The sequence below is a fragment of the Canis aureus genome, chromosome 33 (assembly GCF_053574225.1).
Source record: "Canis aureus isolate CA01 chromosome 33, VMU_Caureus_v.1.0, whole genome shotgun sequence".
Classification (NCBI taxonomy): domain Eukaryota; kingdom Metazoa; phylum Chordata; class Mammalia; order Carnivora; family Canidae; genus Canis; species Canis aureus.
In genome coordinates, this window is record NC_135643.1 from 38,652,943 (window position 1) to 38,674,693 (window position 21,751).

Sequence of the window (21,751 nt, forward strand, 5' to 3'; positions counted from 1 at the left end):
GCGCCTGAACGCCCTCATTTCCAAAGCAGTTCACTTTGTCTTGGTGCTTGTCCGCACTGTGTTATCATAACCTCTGCAATCAGATCAAGTTACTTCCCTGTTTAAAATTCCTCAGTGACTCACCATTGTTTTCAGGATAAAACCCAAATTCCTCTGAATAGCTTACAAAGTTCCATACAATCTCTACTTCTTACCTTCCTCTCTAGCTGCCAGCCTCGCCACGCTGCCTCTCTCAACCAGTGCCCCATGCCCCAGCCCCACTCCATCAGCCCGCCTTGGCACGTCCTACTCCCACTCCTGGGGATACTCTCCCCTGTTCTTTACCTTGGTGCTTGACAAACAGTAAGAACCCAATAAATGTCTTTTTAGGGTTGATCGTTTTTCTTTAAAAATCTCAGGGAGGCATCAGGTGACAGTATATTAATTCTCTCTCTCTCTCTCTCTCACACACACACACACACACACACATGCACGAATGCACATGCACTATCTCTCTTTTCCAAAGGACATGATTGTATTCCTACCTCATGTTTCATCTGGAAGTTCTGCACAAGGTTGAGGTCAGTGAACATCCGAATTGTGCACAGTGCTGTTTCTAGGTCAGACAGCTCAAAGTCACTGAAGCTGAAGTCAGTAATTTTAAGCGTCTGAGCAGATGGTACCACAGCAGCCTTAGGTAAAAACAGAACAAAATGAAATAAAGCTGTAAATTTTATAAAGCAGCAGTGATTCACAAAGTTTTCTCACTTTACTTTAGGGAAATACCACATTGTGTTTTTTTCTTTTTATGTATACCCTATAAATCTTTTGATAAAGGAGCTACTTCTGTATTTGGTTTTTTTTTTTTTATGAGTCACGTGGCGGGGGTGTGGGTTCCAGGTAGGCTACGTGGAGGAGAGAGGGGGACTGTCCTGAGATTGTACTCAGAACCGTAAGCAGAACTAAGGACTCCGGCAATCTGGCCCCATTTACATCTCCAGTCTTAGTCACTGAACAGACGCTTATTGAGTAATTGTTCTGGATCCATCCCAATACTATGGGCTGGGGATCAAGTGGTGAGCAGGACCGTGATAACATTCTACGTATTTTATGTTTAATTGGCAAGACACTCTTGCTAAGCGGATACTCTAGCTCTATTTTTCAGGTGCAAACACTTAAGCACAAAGAGGCTAACTGCCTTACCCACAGTAGCCCAGCCAGTTAGGGAAGGGATGCCAGCTTCTGATCCAGGCAGACTATCCTATTTTCAGATGTGACACAATCTACTGTGGGCATCGGATGAGCAGAATGCACTTCAACCAAGCCTGATCCTAAGACTCACATAGGGTGCACGTTAAAAAAAAATTCAGCGATTCTGATTCATTAGATCTGGGGTGGGTCTTAAGAAAAAAAAAAAAGACACCAGTTTTGTTTCTGGAGGGGCACCTGTTTTTCTTTTTTTTTTAATAATATCCTTGGTTTTGATTTGATAATTATTTAATTGTAGCCAACACTTGCAACTTCTTTAAATATACCTTGCTCCTTTTCATCAATGTTCGTTCATAACTCCTGCTTCTCCTACAAAGCAGCACCCACTCCTCTCTTTAACTGATACACAGCTCACATCCAAAGAAGGGTTAAATGCCCTTCCGTGCAGACCCCACCTTGGGAATATCCATTTAATTACAGAAAATTAACTGTAATGTAATTTCCTGTTTATCTGTCTCCTAAGTACCCTGGGATCTATATGCAGGACTGTATCTTATACATCTCTGTATCCATTGAAATGACTGATGGATACAGTTTTGATAATTGTTAACATGAACACTTATTAAATGAGTGAGAGGGGAAAATCTTATTCCCTTCACTTTATATGAGTCATAAGTTCCAGTTTTAAAATCCCCAAACCACCAAGGAGGATGAAACCCATTAACCTGCGTTGGAAAACTAGCAGACCTGGCAAGTGCCTTGCGATCCGTTATACTATTTAAAAAATGGGAGATTTTAATGACTTTAATGACGACAACAAAAAAAAAGGATTTTTGGCTTATGAGAAATCAAGCCACTCTGAGCCCCAATTCTCATGAAGCAATGTTGGCCAAGGCCGAGGCGCCTGGCTCCCTCAGACTGAGCAGAGCTGTCGGGCTTCTCTCTTAGACTTCCTGCTGGGCCCCAATGAGCATCAGAACTTGCAGGGTACTCCCTCACCCCCTTGACCATTTTCCCTGCCAGCACGTTAACTGCTTTAGCCAGATTGGGCTGCGATTTACCTGATGAAAAGAGGCTTTAACTTGGAGCCAGGCAGAGGGAAGACAAATTAGGAAATCTGAACCTGGTTCCTTCTTTTAAGGTCTTTTCCCAGACTCACTCCAAACCCCTTAGTTTTCCTAGGAGTGTCTAGGATATCACTACTCTGCTTTACCTCCATCTTTTCCGAAGTAAAAGGGCCCAAGTAACAACATCTTAAGGATCAGTCCACAGCTTTCTCCTACCCATCTTGGGGCGCTTGCCCATTCTCCTATCTTGACCATCACATTGTACTCGCCTCTCTCAGACACGTTTAAGCTTTAAATTAATGTCACCTCTTCATAGGCCACACTTCAAATCTTTTCCCAAACCCCCAATTCACGAGAAAATATGCATTTTGTTAAGTAAGTTCCACAGGCTACTGCATGGGCTGAAGCAGGGGAAGAGAGGATTTAAAATGTTTAGATCAAGGGCTTCATTATTGACACCAGGCCCCAACATCAGAGATTGCAGCAGTCAACTGCTGTGCAACTGGGAAGTGTGGAGGTGGGAACTACCAGCCCACCCTGGTAACTCGGAGCAGATTGCAGCTGCTTCCCTTAAACATACTGCACTCCACTGGAGAACAGATTTTTCCCCCCTCAGGGCATCATTATTCTTACAGAAGTTTTCTTTCTTTCCTTCCATAAAAGATGTAGGATGAAGAAGGCCAACACAGCTTGTGCCTCTCTCCTTGACACTCTAACTCCCAACCTCTCTACGGAGAGAAAACAGTGTTGTCTTTTGCTTGTTCAGTCACACCACACCAAGACTCAACCTTTCTGAGCTGACCCAGGGGGGATGTGCAAACGTTTTCCTTCGGAACCTTGTGGTCAGTGATATAGCGGTTCAGAATTCTCGGAATTGACTGCTAACGAGCCATGAGCAAATCAGAGGTCGTTCACGGCCCTTGTAAATTGCCTCCCTGACCATCACGAGGCAGTTCAACTTTCTCTGGTCTTGAAAGGGCTTGGGATAAAGGTGCTTTTGAATAAAACACGACCTGTAATTCTTACCATTTCATAAAACAAAATATTCTACAGTTTACTAATCGCAGAGAATAAAGGTTGTGGCATTTCTGGGATAGGCTATATATATATACATATATACATATATATATATATATAAAATTCTGGATTTTCACAGCGGCTTCTTTTAGTGACTGTTTTGTTAGAATTTACAAAGTGACTTTTTTTTTCTTCAGGTGATAATTTGACTTATTGCACGGCAGCACTGAAGACTAACAGAAATAGCCTGTTTCTAAAGATTTTGTGAAGCTACGAGGTGCTATAGATGTGTATATGTCTAATGGTTAATAATCTAACTCAGTTTACGATACCATCTAATCCCACAGAATAATGCTGGTTTCTCCATATGAGAGTGTAAATGCCTGTGACTCCTCAGGCAACAGTGTTTAGGTATTTTATTGCTTAATTCAAATATAGATAAGCTCTTCTAGAGTTGGGAGTTTAATTTGTGTCAAATTAACCAAATATGGGATGCAAAAAAGTACAGGAAGCTCAGTGAGTTAAAGATTCAATCTGGCAAACAAATCCGTAGTAGTCTCATTTTTCTTCTGAGTTCTGGAATTGGATCTGCCAAACTCATCAAGAAACTAGTTTACCTCTCATTACACTTCAGAGGAAATTCTTCATTTAAGTCACCCTTTTATGACCCTTTTTCTAATGCTTTGGTCCCTTTTCACCATTTCAGCAAAAAAATTTTAAAACCACAATCGGTTTCGGAAGTGAAATTCACTAAGGGTGGAACTAAACATATACTCGGGAGTAGGACTGGACTGGGTTAAAGGAAGCAGTATTGAGTCCCCCTGCAGCCCCACAGTATTTACTGTTTTAAAAATATTTTAATTTCTTAGCGTTCTTAACTCAAATCCAGTTGTTCTGAATATCAACTGACAAAGAGCTAAATATTAAATTGATCACAATTAGCGAGAGTAACTACTACATTTATATTTACATTTTGGCATTAGATAATGGTCATAAAAAGAGGAATTTTAAAGCAAAGTGAAGCACATGGTAAAAAGTTATGTTTGTGTGACACCTGCGTGGCTCAGTCATTTATTTAGTGCACAACTCTTGATTTTGGCTCAGGTAATGATCCCACGGTCATGAGATTGAGCCCCATGTGCACTCAGTGCAGAGTCAGCTTGTTCTTGTCCCTCTTGTTCCCCCTCTGTGCCTCCTTGTCGCTCTCTCTCAAATACATAAAATATATATATATTTTTTTACAAAGGGGACATTTTTGCTATTAAGGGTTCTAGTCCCAATGTGTCCCTGACTTTATCACCCTCAACAAGATGTTCAACCTCCTTTCTTACCTGTAAAATGAGGGGGTTGGGTGAGAGTGTCTCTAAGATTTAATATTCCGAATTTATGGTGTATTTATTTCTCTAGCCACAGGACTCCAGAACTTATTGCTTTCTCACTTTGGAACGAAATACCACCCTGAAGGTGGCATGTGAATCCTACCAGTGTCTTTCCTGTATGGGGCTCAGTCTGTCTCTGACCTCTCATCATTTAAGGTAAATGGATGGGTACACCATAGCTGTTATGATTATGCTGTGTTTTTCATGCTTGATTCCATGTTCATGTCACTGTCAGGCTTCCTCACACATGAAAAGGGATATCCCACAACTCCTGGCTAAACAGAGGACCCACAGCCTCTGTGTGAGTGTAGAGGAGGATGAGACTAGGTATGTGGTGGTATCTCTACTTACTGCAGTAATGCTCTAAATGAAAATTGGAGTTTCCTGAAATTGCCATTTGTATTTTTGTTGGGGGGAGGGTATGGGAAGAAGTCATTTGTTTGACAAGTCACTCTTATCATTTTTTTTTTTTTTTAGGTTAATACTCTTTCTCACTTCCAGGCCTCTTTAACTGTTTTTCCTCTGCCTTGAATGCATCCCCCCAAGTTTTCATAGAGCTAGTTTTTCTCTCATCCTTCCCAGCTGCACCAGGGAAACACTCACTGTGTATCCCCTTGGTAGATACTATGGCAAAACTCCCTTAGCATCCATCTCAACCTTCTGCTGGGGAGCCTTCAAAATATATTTCTTGGGGTACCACAACCGTGCCCATATAGGATGGTAAACTTAATCAGTAAATCAGTGTATGTTCTGAAGTTCCACCGACGAGCTGTTCCACCATCTCTCTTCCTCTCCTCGGGCTTCCCAATTCCCTGAGACACAACAATACCGAAACTAAGCCAGTCAATAACTCTGCAGTGGCCTCTAAGTGTTCAAATGAAGGGAGAGTTGCATGTCTCTCCCTTTAAGTCAAAAGGCAGAAATGATTGAGCTTGGTGAGGAAGGCATGTCAAAAGCCAAAACAGGCCAAAAGCCACACCTCAAGCTCTAGTTAGCCAAGTTGTGAATGTAAAGGAGAAATCCTTGAAGCAAGTTAAAAGTGCTACTCCAGTGAACACACCAATGATAAGAAAGTGAAACAGCTTTCTTGCTGATGTGGAGAAAGTTTCAGTGGTCTGGATAGATCAGATCAGCTGTAGTATTCCCTTAAGATAAAACCTAATCCAGACCAAGACTCTAACTCTCTTTAATTCTGTGAAGGCTAAGAGAGATGAGGCGGTTCAGAAGAAAAGTCTGAAGCTAGTAGAGGTTGGTCATGAGGTTTAAGAAAAGAAGCCATTTCTATGACATAAAAGTCCAAGGTGAAGCAGCAAGTGCTGATGTAGAAGCTGCAGCAGGTTATCCAGGAAATCTAAGGTAATTCATGAAGGTGGCTACACCAAACTACAGATTTTCTATATAGATGAAGCACGTCCTATTGCAAGAAGATGCCAGGTAGGACTTTTACAGCTAGAGAGAAGTCATCTGCAAATATCTTCTTTCAATCAGTAGGTTGCCTTTTTGTTTTGGTTTCCTTTACTATGTAAAACCGTTCTTGTTTGATGTAGTCTCATTTGTTTATTTTTGCTTTTATTGCTCTTGCTTGAGGACACAGATTCAAAAATATATCACTGGGAATGATGCCAAAGAGTTTACTGCCTACGTTTTCATCTAAGAATTTTATGATTTCCACTATTACATTTAAGTCTTTAATTCATTTTGAGTTTATTTTTGTATACAGCATTTGAAAGTGGTCCAGTTTCATTCTTTTCCATGTATCGTCCAGTTTTCTCAAACCATTTATTGAAGAGGCTGTCTTTTCACCACTGTATATTCTGACCTCCTTTGTTGAAGATTGACCATATAAGCACAGGTTTATTATGGGCTCTTTATGCGGCTGCATTGGTCTGCATGTCTATTTTGTGCCAGTACCATAGTGTTTTGATTACTTAGCTTTACAGTATAGTTTGAAAACAGGGAGCATGATTCTTCCAGCTTTGTTCTTCCTTCTCAAGATTGCTTTGGTTATTTGGTGTCTTGTGCAGTCCCATGCAAATTTTAGAATTAGTTGTTTGAGGTCTGTGAAAAATGCTGTTGGTATTTTGGTAGGGATTACACTGAATTCAGTGCAAACTGCTTTGGGCATTATGGACATTTTAACAATATTAATTCTTCTGACCCATAAGCACAAGTAGATTTTTCCATTTATTTGGTCTTCACTTTCTTTCATCAACATTTTATGGTTTTCAGAGAACAAGCCTTTTATATCTTTGGTTAAATTTATTCTTAGGCATTTATTCTTTTTGATCTAATTGTAAATGGGATTTGTTTTAATTTCTCTTTCTAGTTGTTTGTTATTAATGTACAGAAACGCCAGAATAATTTTGTGTCCTATGACTTACTGAATTCATTTATTAGTTCCAACAGTTTTTTTTTTTTTCCCAACAGTTTTTTGATGGGAGTTTTTAGACTTCTCTCTATATAGTAAATCATGTCATCTGAAAATAGTGAGTTTTACTTTTTCCTTTCCAATTTGGATGCCTTTTATTTATTTTTGTGTGTCTAGGACTTACAATCCTATGTTTAATATAAGTGGCATGAGGGGACATCCTTGTCTCTACCTAATTTTAGAGAAAAACTTTTCTGCTTTTTCATATTGAGTATGTTTGCTATGGGATTGTTATATACAGCCTTTACTATGCTGAGGTATGTTTCTTCTAATACTCACTTTGTTGAGAGTTTTTATCATAAGTGAATGTTAAATTTTGTTAAGTACTTGTTTTGCATCTATTGAGATGATTCCAAGATTTTTACCATTTTCTTAACGTGGTGTATCACATTGATTTGCAGATATTTAACCATCCTGGCAACCCTGGAATAATCCCTTTTGATCATGGTGATCCTTTAAATGTATTGTTGAATTTGGGTTGCTAATATTAGTTGAGTATTTCTGTATCTATATCCATCAGGAATACTGGCTTTTTTTGTGGTATCTTTGCCTGGTTTTGGTATCACAGTAATGGTGGCCTCACAGAATGAGTTTAGAAGCATTTCTTTGTCCTTATTATTATTGTTTTTTGTAATAATTTGAGAAAGATAGGTATTAACTCTTCTTTTAAGTATTTAGAGAATTCACTTGTGAAGCCATCTGGTCCTGATTTTTGTTTATTGGGAGTTATTATTACTGATTAAATTTCATCACTAGGAATTATTCTGTTCAGATTTTCTATTTCTTTGTTCTTTGTTTTCTATTTCTTTATTGTTGTTTCTAAGATTTTACCTATTTTTCTAGGTTATCACATTGTTTGGCATATAATTGTTCATAATAGCCTCTTAAGATCCTTTGTATTTCTCTCTGCTTTTTTTTTTTTTTTCTGGAGAGAGAGAGCACAAATGTGGGGGCAGGGGAGAGGAAGAGGGAGAATCTTTTTTTTTTTTTTTTTTTTTTTTAAGATTTATTTATTTATGAAAGAGAGAGAAGCAGGCTCCCTGCAGGGAGCCCAATGTGGGACTTGATCCTGGATCCTGGGATCACGACCTGAGCCGAAGGTAGCCACCCAACTGCTGAGCCACCCAGGCATTCTGGAGAGAGAAAATCTTAAGCAGGCTCCTTGCTGATTGTGGAGCCCGACTTAGGGCTTGAGCTCATGACTCTGAGATGAACTGAACCAAAATCAACAATCAGACCCTTAAATGACTCAACTCAGGTACCCCAAGATCCTTTGTATTTCTGTAGCATCTGTTGAAACTTCTCTTTCATTTCTAATTTTACTTATTTGGGTCCTTAGGTGTTTTGCTTTGTTTTTTTCATGAGGAGTATGGCTACAGGTTTATCTCTTTTGTTTGTCTTTTCAAATAATCAGTTCTTTGTTTTATTGATGTTTTCTACTGGATTTTTTGTCTCTATTTCATTGTTTCCACTTGGATCTTGATTATTTCCTTCTTTCTATCAACTTTTGCTTTGTTTTTTTTTTTTTTTTTTTTGTTTTTTTCTAGTTCCTTTAGGCATAAAATTAGATGATTTTTCTTAAATTTTTCTTGTTTCCTGAGGTAGGCCTATATGTCTTAAACTATCTTCATATACTTGCTTTTGTTATATCCTACAGATTTTGTAATGTTGTATTTCCATTTTCATTTATCTCTAGGATTTTTATTTCCTCTTTGACTTCTTCATTGACCCACTGGTTGTTTAATAACATATTGTTTAGCATCCATGTGTTTGTGTTTTCTCCACTTTTCTTCCTATAATTAATTTCTAGTTAAATACTGTTGTGGTGGGAAAAGTTGCTTGATATATTTGCTACTTATATTTATTGAGACATATTTTTGGCCTAACATGTGCCCTATCCTGGAGAATGTTCCATGTGCACCTGTTTTCGTCCTTCACCAGGTCAGAAAAGTTTTTAGGCATTATTTCTTCAAACAGGTTTTCTGTCCCTTTCTCCCTCTCTTCTCCTTCTGGGACCCCTATGTGAGTGTTAGTACACTTGATGTTGTCCCTTAAATTGTCCTCATTTTAAAAATTCTCTTTTCTTTTTGTTCTCATTGGGTGGTTTCTACCTCTCTGTCTCAGAGGCTGATCTATTCTTCTGCATCATTTAATCTGCTGTTGATTTCCTCTAGTGTATTTTTAATTTGTTGTTGTATTCTTCAGTTGATTGGCTCTCTTTTATATTTTTCTATCTTTGTTGATGGTCTCATTGTATTCATCCATTTGTTTCCCAAGATCAATAAGCATCTTTATGACCATTTCTTTGAACTCTTCTAGATGGTTTATCTCCATTTATTTCTTTTCTGCAGTTTTATCTTGTTCTTTCATTTGGAACACATTCTTCTGTCTCTTCATTTTGCCTGTTTGCTTCTTTCTATGTATTAGGTAGATCAGTTATGTCTCCTTGTCTTGAAGAAGTGGCTTTATATAGGTGTCCTGTGGGGCCCTATAGTGCAAACACCCCTGGTCATCCATACCGTCTGGGTGTTGTATGATGGAGGACCACTCATTGGTTGTGGTAGGGTAAGGTTACTTGCGACAGTGCCATTGTCACCGAGGCCACCCATGAGATATGGTGGGGTGGAGCCACTTGAGAGGAGCACAGGCCAGGATGGGTGGACTGGGTAAGGCATGTCTAAAGGGAAATGCCAGGCCAGGGCAAGCAGTGCTAGCATGGTAGATAGAGTATCAGAAATGGCATCTGCTAGGTAGGGTAGCTACTGAGGGCAGCTAGGTAAAGGGGAGTGAAAAAAAATGGCATCCACCAGTACTTCTATTGCTGGAGAAGGTTTCAGCAGATCCCCAAATTACTTCCATGCCTTAAATTTAGTCAATTAAATTAGTCAATGAATCTCATTCACATGTAACACAGGCACTTTTCTAACTGTTGCCTCCACTCTGGAACTCAGAGCAAGTGATACTGCACATGCCCTTTAACTAAGAGTGGAATCTTGGTTTCCTACTGTCCTCTGACTCTCCTGGACCTAAGCCTCACTGGTTTTCAAAGCCAAATGTTATGGGAGCTCATCTTCCCAGTGAAGGTTTCCTAGGTCAGAGAGCCTAATGTGGAGATTGGACTCCTTGTTCCTCAGAGAGGGCCTTTGCAACTGTGATATCCTCCTGTTTGTTTGTTGCCATGCTGGGGGGCGGGGGGGTGCGGGTCCTGAGTAGGCTGCATCTCTGCCTCCCCTGGTTGTCTTGATGTGACTTTTTCTCTATATTCTTAGTTGTGTAAAATCTTAGTTCTTCTGGTCTTCAAGTTGTTCTCAGAGATAGTTGTTTTATATATAGCTGTAGTTTTGGCATGTCCATGGGTAGCAGTGAGCTCTGGATCTTGATTGCAAATTCACACATTCTATTTCTTGCAGCATTAAAGTAGCCAAAACCTAGATGCAATCTTATCCTGCAGGTTGCTGAATTACAATGTAGGATGAAATCCCAGACTTGCCATATCTCTTATGGGAAAAATTACACACATCCAGACCATCATTCTAGAGTGTCTCTATATTATATAATTTTACAATGCTCTATACTTTAAAGTTACAGCTTTTTGTTCCTGGTTATTATAATCATATAATATTGCATAATTATTGTATATAGTCCTTCACTATTCAAGTTCTAAGAAGGTAGAGATTTATTATTTATTGTCATGTGGAGCACCTAATATAATACCTACATAGAGTAGGAGGTAAATATAAATGTGTAAATGAAAATCTTTTTCTGATCATCAAGCACCTAAACAATTCTTCGTAATATTAAATTTAATTTAGTTTGGCCAAGAGTTATAACACAAATGTTAACATTAATAATGAACCATGCTATGTCAGAAACAACAGATATATACTTTCTTACCCTATAGTTTAATTATTAATTTTATTTGCTTAAAAACTTTAAAATATAGTTGAATTCCTTTCATCATCACAATAAATATTTTATTACTATACTTTTTTTAAGAATCAGCTTCAGTTTGTCTTAAGTTTCATTGAAGTTTGATTCATTCACCTCCAAGATACAGTAGAAACTCAGGATGGGAAAGCAGACCAAAATCCACTTTTTAGCAACTCTGGCAAAAAGTTACTTAAAACGGTCAATTCTAGATTACTCCCCTCAAGTAGAGAGCTGATTATGCCTTATAAACAAAGATTTACATTTGTTCTTATTTCACATCGTTCTTTTTTCTTCCAGATTTTCCACTTACCTGTCCCACTTAGACTAATTTAAAAAAAAAAGAATGTATACTTTCTTGAAGTCTACGTTAATAGAATAGCTCAGGCAAAAAGACATAGAACATAACAAGCCACATCAAGATCTTGTTGCTGCTACTATTAGATTTTGAGAACTGATTTTCCTTCTACTGCTACGACTACTAACAATAACTAACACTTACTGGGGACATATGTACCAGGAACTCCAGTCACTACAACTCTGCAAGGTAAATTCTTTTATTATCCTCTTTTTATAGATAAAGAAACTGAGATACCAAGGAAGTCACAGATCTGCCTGAGATCACAGAGCCAGAAGTTGAAACTAGTTTCTCTCTAGACCCATGCCGCTTTATATATTTCATCAACTAATTATTTCTAGCTTCATAATCATAATCATAAGGAAGAAAGAAAGCAAAATCTTATTGAATATTGAAGGAGCTTGAGTTGTGTGATTTCATGCTAGAGTACAGGCTCTCTAAAAGTCTAGATTTTTCCCGAATCTACTGATTCATTCACTCAATCATTTAACAAGCTATGTAAACCAGGTTCTTGTTAAGCAATCACTAAATGGTAGCTATGATGATGATGATGATGACAACGATGACTTGAGAACTGCCTGATGGAGAGGATAGGCACATAAATAATTGAAATACATAGTTTTTAAAGCGCAATGACACAAGTATGTTAGTAGTTCGCACATGATCCAAACACAGAGAATGTAGGTAAACCTTTACTTATCTTAGTCACTTGTGATAGTTAATTTTAAGTCTCACTTTGACTGGACAGAGGTGCTCAAATTAAATATTATTTCTGAGTATGTCTGTGCAAGTATTTCTGGATGAGATTAGCACTGAATCAGTGGACTCAGTAGATTGCCCTCCCCAATGTGGATGGGTATCATCCATCCATTCAGGGTCTGAAGAGATCAAAAGATGGAGGAAGGAGGAATATGCCCCCTCTTTGCTTCCTATGGAGTTGGGATATTTCATCTCATCTTCTCAGGCCTTTAGACTTGGATTTCAACCATCAGCTCCTCTGTCCTCAGGCCTTTAACTCAAACTGAATTATATGACGGTTTTCCTGGGTCTGCAACCTTGCAAACAACAGACTGCTAGATTTCTCATCCCCCATTAATTGTGTGAACTAATTCCTCAGAATAAATCTCTCACCTACTGGTTTTGTTTCTCTGGAGAAGCTCAGCTAATACAGTCACATATTTTTCTAACGGCAAAGAGAATCTATCCTAAGCTTTATCAGTGCCTTACATAAGACAAATGACAGCCTTTTCTTTATTCAACTATTTCTTATTATGAAGGCTTCTACACAAATATAGAGGGTGCCTCTTTGTTTACTTAACAGAAAAATAAAATTTTATAGGAAATAAACTATTTATAAAGTGTATAGTCTCCTTGAAGGCCAAAAAGCATGTGTCCATGGCAAATAATACACTTGGGCAAGGTAAATAAAAGAACCATTTAAAAATTATTGAGTTTCTTATTTTTAGTAGACACCTCATGAAAAAGGTTTATATTTAGCCTGTGGCAAAGTTTTTGGTAACCTCAGAAGAAAATAAAGACATGTGGCTACATGGCTACACAATTTGCTCAACTGTATAATCATTATACAAAAAAGGTCACACTGTTATCAAAGACATTCTACCTGCCCTAAGTCTGAAGTATCAAATCTCAAGAGCTAAAATAAAAAATTACAAAAACAACTCCTAACAGCCAACTGTTAAGAAAAGGCTTATTCAGAAAGTTATTTATTAAAATAATTCTGAAAAGATGAGATACTGAACTTGGTCTTTCATTAAATGTCAAATTCTTCCTAATTAGCTTCAGTGTTTTACAAAGACATTTTCTTCCATTACTCCTGATGTTTATTCAATATAAACGATAGGAGGAAAAGAGATTTTTCTCAATGATCCATTCTTCAAGGAAATTATTTTCAGAGATTAAAATTAACCTAAAGTATCTGATGAGTTTATTGGTATCTAAAAGGAGAGATCCTCAGGTGTTTTAAGCTCTCCCTATCAGTCCTGGATGCCTACACCCCCCCACCACCACCACTGGGGTACCATTTTACACAATGCAGTTTGACTCCAGGTCTTTGAATAAAGCCATTTGACAGCCATCACATTATACTTTACAGAAGGCTAATGTCTCTCTTCCCCACTTTTAACATGCACGGAAAATATGCTCTTGAAAAAAAAATCCACATCATTTACAAAGCTTATTAGAATTTATCTTTCTCTAAGAGGGAAGTGAACTCAAATGCATATGAGAAAGAAATCTACTTATACAAAGGGAGGTGAACATTCAAAGAACCAAATCTTACAGGGAATAAAAAAGGGAATAAGGGACAGCAGAACTGGATTAGCATATTTTCTTTAATAACTAAATCAACATGTTTTATTTTTCCTCCTTTCTACCATTATATAAATGTAATCTTTTAAATCTCAATAGTGAAGAGACACAGAATGTAAAAAATAATGAGCATAAGTTTTCAAAACCATGTAAAGATGGCACGTGATAATGTCAAGATTCTGATAAAATGTATATATGCTTAGAAGTAAAGCCTTCAGGGTAAATTTATGACTACAGTTAGGAATAATAAACGCCAATCTGTTTAACATCTAGTTAGTATATAAGAAGTTCCAGAATGGTGCCACTATACTTTGGAGCTAAGATTACTGTTGGAAGTAATCCATTAGTAGAATCATAGCAGAAAAGATGAGATTAGCTTGCCAAGGGAAAGCAGGAAGAATCAAATAGAACCTATTAAGTCTTGCCAATGTGGAAAAGATATAGCCCAATTAATGTTATAGACATCTGTAAAAGTAAATGTATCAACTGATGGTGTACAGGAAGTCCAAAGGACCCAGACGGTTTCAGGGTAATTCCAGCACCTGTTTGAGGATGAGGGTGCCTTATTGGATGCCATAGGTTACTACAGTTCAGTGACACTTGTTATTGAGATCTTTGTTATTATCAGCTCAAATTTTTCCATTTATAATTTGATGATCCATACACAGATTTTCCTAAAAAGTGAGGGAATGTGATGATCATCTTGATACAAGGAATTGGATCTATACTCTAACACTCCCTTAGGCATCAGAGATTTGGATCAGGGAACTGGCTCTCCCCTTTACGGCTGTCACCTGCAGCAGGAATGCACATGCCTGATTCAAAGGAGTTCATGTGAAGTTTCTGGCTCTGAAAAGATAAAGTCAATTCTGTCCCAAGGAAATCCTGCCTAAGAGGTCAGCTTCTTCCCTTCTCACTATTTTGATGCACAAGACCTTTCAGGATCACAAAAAGGTCTCAGTTTGCTTTTAGATACATTACGTATGATTATGGAAATTGCCATAAAGCAGAAGCTCTAGGTATGAACTGAATAAGCACTGATTCTATGACAAAACGGAGCAGCTTATTTGAAAAAACTAAACTCTAATATATGTTTATATACTGCTCTTCTAACAAGAGAGGAAAGCAGAAAAGGCAATCCATCAATCAAATATTTAGTTCCTGGAAATAAACATTGATTACTTTCTGATATCTTAACTGATAAATTTGGGGCTCAGTGGTTGAGCATCTGCCTTTGGCTCCTGTCGTGATCCCGGGATCCTGGGATCAAGTCCCGCATAGGCCTCCCTGCAGGGAGCCTGCTTTTCACTCTGCCTATGTCTCGACCTCTGTGTGTCTCTCAGGAATAAATAAATAAAATCTTTAAAAAAAAAACACTGATGATTTATTATTCTAATAGCCATAACCAGGTAGCTGGGGTCCATTTATTTTTATGTGAACAACTTGTTACTAAAGATCATTAAACAGTATACAGTAGAATGCTTAGTTTAAGGCCCTATTTCTGCTATGCCCAATTTTAAGTCAAGGGAAATTACATTAAAAACTTCAGTAAAACAAGAAAAAAAAAAAAGAAGAAGAAGATTCTGAGTTTCCTATCAACTTTGTTATACTTCTGTTATTATTAGAGAACTTTTCTGGACACAGGCATAAATACTTAGCGTACTGAAGTATATTATTTAAGAACTAATTTGTAAAAATAAAAGTTAGGAACACATTAGACAGCTTTTTGATTTATTTTAGGTTTTAAATTGAGATAAATCATCAAATACATGACAAAGGCAGCAACTTTGGTAGTTGCTGGATAATGCAGACACCTGTGTAGTTGGAGCTGTAAAGGAATTTTTATTAGGTTGCTAGAAAACCAGCATTGAATTCAGTTGCTGAATTTCAACCAATTTAAATAAAGTACTTGACCTACAAGCTTATAACCCTAAATTTCTCAATGCAGCTGCCAGAAATCTATTTTCCAAATGAAACAACAGATGGTTTTGAACAATACTGCAATATAGCAATTTTCAGTTACTCCAAAGTGTTTTCTTCTTGTTAAAATTTTAAAAAATTAAGAAAATAATTTTCTGAAAGACTGCTATTTTCAAAGTGAAAAGCAAAATTCAATAACCTAAGCGATTATTTTTTTTTAGCATTATCTTTAGAAATTGCTCTATTTGCCAGTTTTTATTTACTTAAAACAACATATGGCAGGGTGTAACCTTGCCCTCATTTTAGAACTAATTTAATAATCCTGCAGTGCCTGCAAGCATTTCAAGATGTATCTTTCCATGTGATAATTTCCAACTCACAGCATGCATTTAGTTCAAAACTTCATCATTCTGGGAGGATGAGACCAACAGGCCAATTAAGCCTGATGTGAAAGATATTTAAAACCTATAAACCTTTGTAAATAATTGAAAAACTGCTCATTCCTTTGAATACCATCATCAACAAAATAAATACAGCCATTTGGAATGAGCCCAACCCCCAAAGAAGAAGCTTAACCTTTTAGGACAAATCACCTCAAGTTCCTTAAACTGTCCTTGGCAAGCGGCTGTACTTCCTACGCACTATTTAATCGAGAATGTTCTCATCCTTTCTTCTTTTCCAGCTCATTACCTCTCCAGTGCTGTGCAATGGAGCATGGGCTCTGGCTGTGGGCTGCCTGGATCTGGTCCCAGCACCATCACTTACCACCCAGGAGATCCTGAGATCTCCTCAACCTCAAATTCCTCAAATTCTAAATGCTAACTGGTCCTGGCCTCTTTGCTATTGTCTAGATACACTTAGTTGACACAAGCAAAGAACTTCAAAGATGCCAGGTACATGGTAAGTGCTCAATACATGTAGCTATTCGGATTACTATCATTATTGCATCCCTTCCCTCCTGTCTGGCTCAATGCCTAGGATGCTCCAAGGTCTGGAAAGATTTCTTCTTTGCCTTGCACTGGCTCGACCCCGCATCTTCGCCTTTGGTTCTCTAGCTTGTGAGCAACCTGTACACACGACGACAAAGCAAACCAAAGCAAAAAAACTTCAGGGGGTTCAGCCAACACCCCTCATAACTCCTTCTCCACTTCCTCTTTTACACAAAACTTATCTTTTAAAGCTAGTCTATGGTTCACTTCCTCCGTTTTGTCACCATTCACTCTTACCTCTGGCAGTTTTATACCGAAAGCTGCTTTCTGGACGGTCACATGATCACAGAGTCCAGTAGCCTTCTCTCAACCTTCCTGACCCTCGCAAGGCGCATGCCAGTTTACATGAGAAAATGCAGGTAAGGCCACAGAGGGCTGGCATTTGGCCAGCTAGGATGATGATGACGACAGGGAAAAGTCTCAGTGACCTATTCGCACCCTTCTCATTCCTTTTTTTTTTTTTAAAGATTATTTATTTATCCACGAGAGACACACACACACAGAGGCAGAGCCACAGGCAGAGGGAGAAGTATGTTCCCTGCAGGAAGGGGAGCCTGATGCGATCCCAGACACCAGGATCACACCCTGAGCCAAAGGTGGACCCTCAACCACTGAGTCACCCAGATGCCCCACCCTTCTCATTCTTTACAGACTCTCCTCACATCTCACATAGACCTCCTCCATGCGGTCCTAAGTATACTAATGTCAACCCAGAAGGCCAGCCTTTGAAGTCAGTGTGCAAGTGCCTCAAATTTTCATTAATCTGAATCAAGACCTAGCACACTTAACATTCTACTGATATATCAGTGTGCTTTTATTCTCATAACAAACTAAATAAAAATGTAATGAGAATTCAGGGACTGACCTTACTTGAACCCAATTTCATTTTTTTTTTAAGATTTTATTTATTTATGAGATACATAAAGAGAGGCAGAGAGAGAAGCAGGCAGAGGGAGAAGCAGGCTCTATGCAGGGAGCCTGATGTGGGACTCGATCCTGGGTCTCCAGGATCACGCCCTGGGCTGAAGGCAGGCTCTAAACCACTGAGCCACCCAGGGATCCTGAACCTAATTTCAAATAACATTCTATAAGGCATATGGTCAGACACTGAAATCACTCTCCATTCTTGATAATACAGAGCAGGTTGTTGGCAATAAGCTACATCTTTGTTGTCATTACCCTAACTAAGCCACTACACCTTGCGGTCACCTGTCCACATTTCCCCAGGAACTGAAAAGCAAGTTTAGTTTTGGCCTAAGAATGATGTAACATTACTAGAAAAAAAATCAAATCTTATGTATTATAAAGTCAGTGTGTTATCCATTGCTTTGTATCATCAGTGACTTTGTAGCACTACAAGTAGAATTGGTTACATTTTTTATGAATGTCCATCTAAATATTTACATTTAATTCAATGAGACCATTGCTATTAGAAGCAGTTATCCTAAGAGAACCATGTTCATGTACTAATAAGATGCCTCCAGTTAGTCACTTTTACAAAGAAAGAGGTGTATTACCGCCAAGGATTGGAGCTCTTTTGTTTCCTCCTCTGCTGCTGAAGCATGGTAGGATAGAACCTACAGGGTAAGAAACAAAGGAAACAGGTTATCCAAGAGAGGGCTACCGAATGTGTAGACTTTGACTGTAGACTTTGACGGGTGCAAGCTTGAGCTTCTGCTAAAACTTCCTGGAGACAGAACTACACACCTCTGTATGTCAGATCTTGTTTCCTGCTTTCTTCACCAGAGAGAAAAATCCCAGATTTCGATTTAATCTTTTGTCTTTGTTTCAGAAGACAAAAGATTATACTCCTTAGGTTCAGAGAACGTTTTGTCACTTTAATTCTGACACTGTTGATATATATAAAGAGCACATTATTTATCAGCCATGCTACTGGCTCAAACATGGCAGAAAAATTACTTTGTGCTGCTTTTTTCCCTTTTTTCGTATTGCTTTTTTAAAAAATAATGAGTCAGTAATTATTAAAGATGGCTAATGAGTACATGGACTCTCAGTAAGCTGTTCTCTCTTCCTCTGTATATGCTTGCAATTTTCCATAAGAAAAAGTTTTTACAGGGACGCCTGGGTGGCTCAGCGGTTAAGCATCTGACTTCGGCTCAGGGCATGATCCTAGAGTTCCAGGATCAAGGCCCACATCAGGCTCCCTGCATGGAGCCTGCTTCTCCCTCTTCCTATGTCTCTACCTCTCTCTCTGTGTTTCTCATGAATAAATAAAATCTTTAAAGAAAAAAAAGTTTTTACAGAAAGATAATTTCTCATTGATAGCTGGCTTAGAGATTCATTCAGCAAAACCATGGAAACTAAAAATTTTTATTTAAAAACTATACACATGTGTATACATGTATACACATGTGTGAAACTACATGTATGTATATGTATTATATGAATGTAATTTGAGGTATATGTGTGCATATATACACACGCATGTTTGTGTGTACATATGTACATGTACATACACATATGCATGTATTTCTTTTTTTAAGATTTTATTTATTCATGAGAGACACACAGAGAGAGAGAGAGAGGCAGAGACACAGGCAGAGGGAGAAGCAGGCCCCATGACGGCAGCCTGATGTGGGACTCAATTCTGGATTCTGTGATCACACCCTGAGCCAAAGGCAGATGCTCAACCACTGAGCCACCCAGGTGTCCCACATGTGTGCATTTCAAAAAGATTTCCACTGACTTATAATCCAAAGTCTCTTATATGATACTATGGCAAAACTATTAGTGTTATATATTCCTTTTAGAAAGTAAAGTCTACCATCTTGGTTATTGGTAAATTTTTACTTATAATGCATAGCTTTCATGCTATTTAGGTTAGGTATTTTTTAGAGGATTGGAGGAAAAGTTAGCATATTCCAAACACTGATTCCCACTGATCTCAATCAACTAAATAAGAATAGGCAAACATTCAAATATATTTCATACCAGTGAAGTAGAGGCATTTGCCCTTTTGAAGTCTATTTTCCTAACCTGGTCTCTGATGTAAAAAATTTCTATTATACCAAGTGAAAGTTTTCAGGCAGTTTGTGAAAATCATCTGGGAAGGGCTGCTCCCCACCTTGGGGTAGGGTAGTCCCACTTGGAAGGGAGCCTGCCTGAGGTCAGTGTCCCAAACCAATGGCTCACTAGCTGCCTGCACATTCAGAATCGCTTGGAGGAGCTCTAGAATAACATAGATTCCCAGCCTCTACCCATGATTCAGGAATGAGGATTCTCAGAAGTGGGATCCATAAATCTGTGATCTGAAAGAGTCCCCCTTTCCTCAATTCTGATTCTCCAAGTGCTTGGGGTTTCTGTTTTTGTCTTTTAAGATGTGTGACTACGACTCCTCATGAGGAGATGGGGAGGCTCAGACAGTGGGAAAGACACTGGCTTCAGTGACAGCAGATGTCTGTGTGAATGGACTCTTAAAGTCTAAGGAGTGAAGGGACAACCAGCCCTGAGTTTTGGTTTGGTCATACGACCTTTGATATGTTTCTACAATATGCTGGGTCTCCGTTTCCTTAGCTGGTTAAAAGAGGAACTAAGGTTTCAGGCCAATTCTTGGGAGGAGACAGTGAGATCACACACAGACCCCACAAGCTGTTACAGGGGAAAGGGCAGAAGCTGAGTGTGTGGCCGCAGAGATCGAGAGCGTCCTGCATGCGCCAGCCCACCTCCAGTGTGACCATCTGCTTGGCCATGGCTCTCTCCACTGCTTCATACATCTGTGTGTTCTGGATCCCCAAGCCACAAAAGATGACAAAAGCCTCCAGAAACTGTTCATCATTTCGGTTGAAAGGCTTAACCTTGCCAGTATTCTCCTCCATCTTATTAACAAGTTGGCAAACCCCTATAACAATCCAAGAAATTGAGCAAATATTATTAATTATTATAGTTTTTATTGACTTTAACACCACCATCCCCTCTCTCCCCCCCACACACACCGCCGCCGCCAAGATTTTCCTATACTTTCCTCTTAGGAATGCTTGCAATCTCCAAAGAAGCAAACTGATCCTCACAAATATAAGATAGAAAAGTAAACTGAATTAATTTACATGAGAATTTGTTTCACACAGTCCTAAATGTATGTTGCCTGTGTTCAAAAAAATCCTAGAGTACTATTTTCTTCTAGACTCAGTCACGAATTTTAGATCAGTTGAGTCCCCAAAGACAATTTGTCCTTTGGAGACTAATTGGATTTTTGTCCACTTGCCAAGAAAACAATTTTGTTGCACGTCAGAATTTTGGGTCACACAGACTGCCTTTCCTTACTGAGAAACCAGAAGTTAAAAAAACACAATTACATACAAAACAGAAGGTACAAAACAGGCAAATTCATATAGACAGTCTCAAATTTCAAATAAGCACCTCTGCACCCAGGAGAATCATATTTGCAGACAACTTTTGATACTGCAAATAAATGCAAATAAAAATGACTATTTACTTAGAAATAAAGGCAGAAGTAATCTTTAAAGAAAATCATAACCTCTGAAATCCTAGCTTCTCTTAGAAGGTCAAACATATGGTCAATATAAAGGAAAAAATTATGTCAACATTATGATAAATCTTGACTGAACTAGTTCTGTGGGATTCTGACCTCAAGGCCTCTCTGAGTTTGGTGACCTCCTACCTCTGGGTTTAACAAGTGTCATTAAATCCTTATTTCTTCTGTAAATAAATAATAACAGTTCCATCATGTGTGCCCACTGTGGGGCAGGTGTTGTGCTAAAACCTTCGGTATAACACACAATCTCTGGGCCTTACGACTACGGTATGAGGTAGGCGTGACCATCCCTATTTTACAAACCAAAAATCTGAGTCTCGGATTAAGTCATTTGCTCAAGGCCACTAGCTGGTATGCTTAGATCTAAAATTTGAACTCTAGCTCAGCCTAGTCGCAAAGGCCACTATTTACTGCACTCTGCTGCTTGGTGCCCTTTGACCTCCTTCCGATCACTCCTGGCAGTCCCCTGACTGCATCTTGCTTGCTCACATCCTTGGCTGTGCTTTCCCACCAGCCTCCACTGCTCACCACACTGCTCTCTTTCCTATCATCCAGTTGACACCTAAATCTCCTTCACATTAGCTCCTGGAGGCAGCCTACTTCCCAGGTGAGGCAGGCACTTCTCTTTTCTTTGTCC

General features: G+C 38.7%; 1 protein-coding gene across 5 annotated transcripts in view; it reads right to left on the reverse strand.

Annotated features, from left to right (window-relative positions):
- Positions 1-21,751, reverse strand: part of PDE5A (phosphodiesterase 5A) — a 133,519-nt gene that overhangs the window by 36,664 nt on the left and 75,104 nt on the right. For 4 of the 5 annotated variants that reach the window (XM_077882466.1, XM_077882462.1, XM_077882464.1 and 1 more), the window contains exons 10-12: positions 20,285-20,460; positions 18,119-18,178; positions 525-671 (exon numbers count right to left, since the gene is read on the reverse strand). In XM_077882466.1, the coding sequence (XP_077738592.1) occupies positions 525-671; positions 18,119-18,178; positions 20,285-20,460 (383 nt within the window). The remainder of the gene's footprint in view (positions 1-524; positions 672-18,118; positions 18,179-20,284; positions 20,461-21,751) is intronic. The other variant, XM_077882465.1, reaches the window with a different exon arrangement.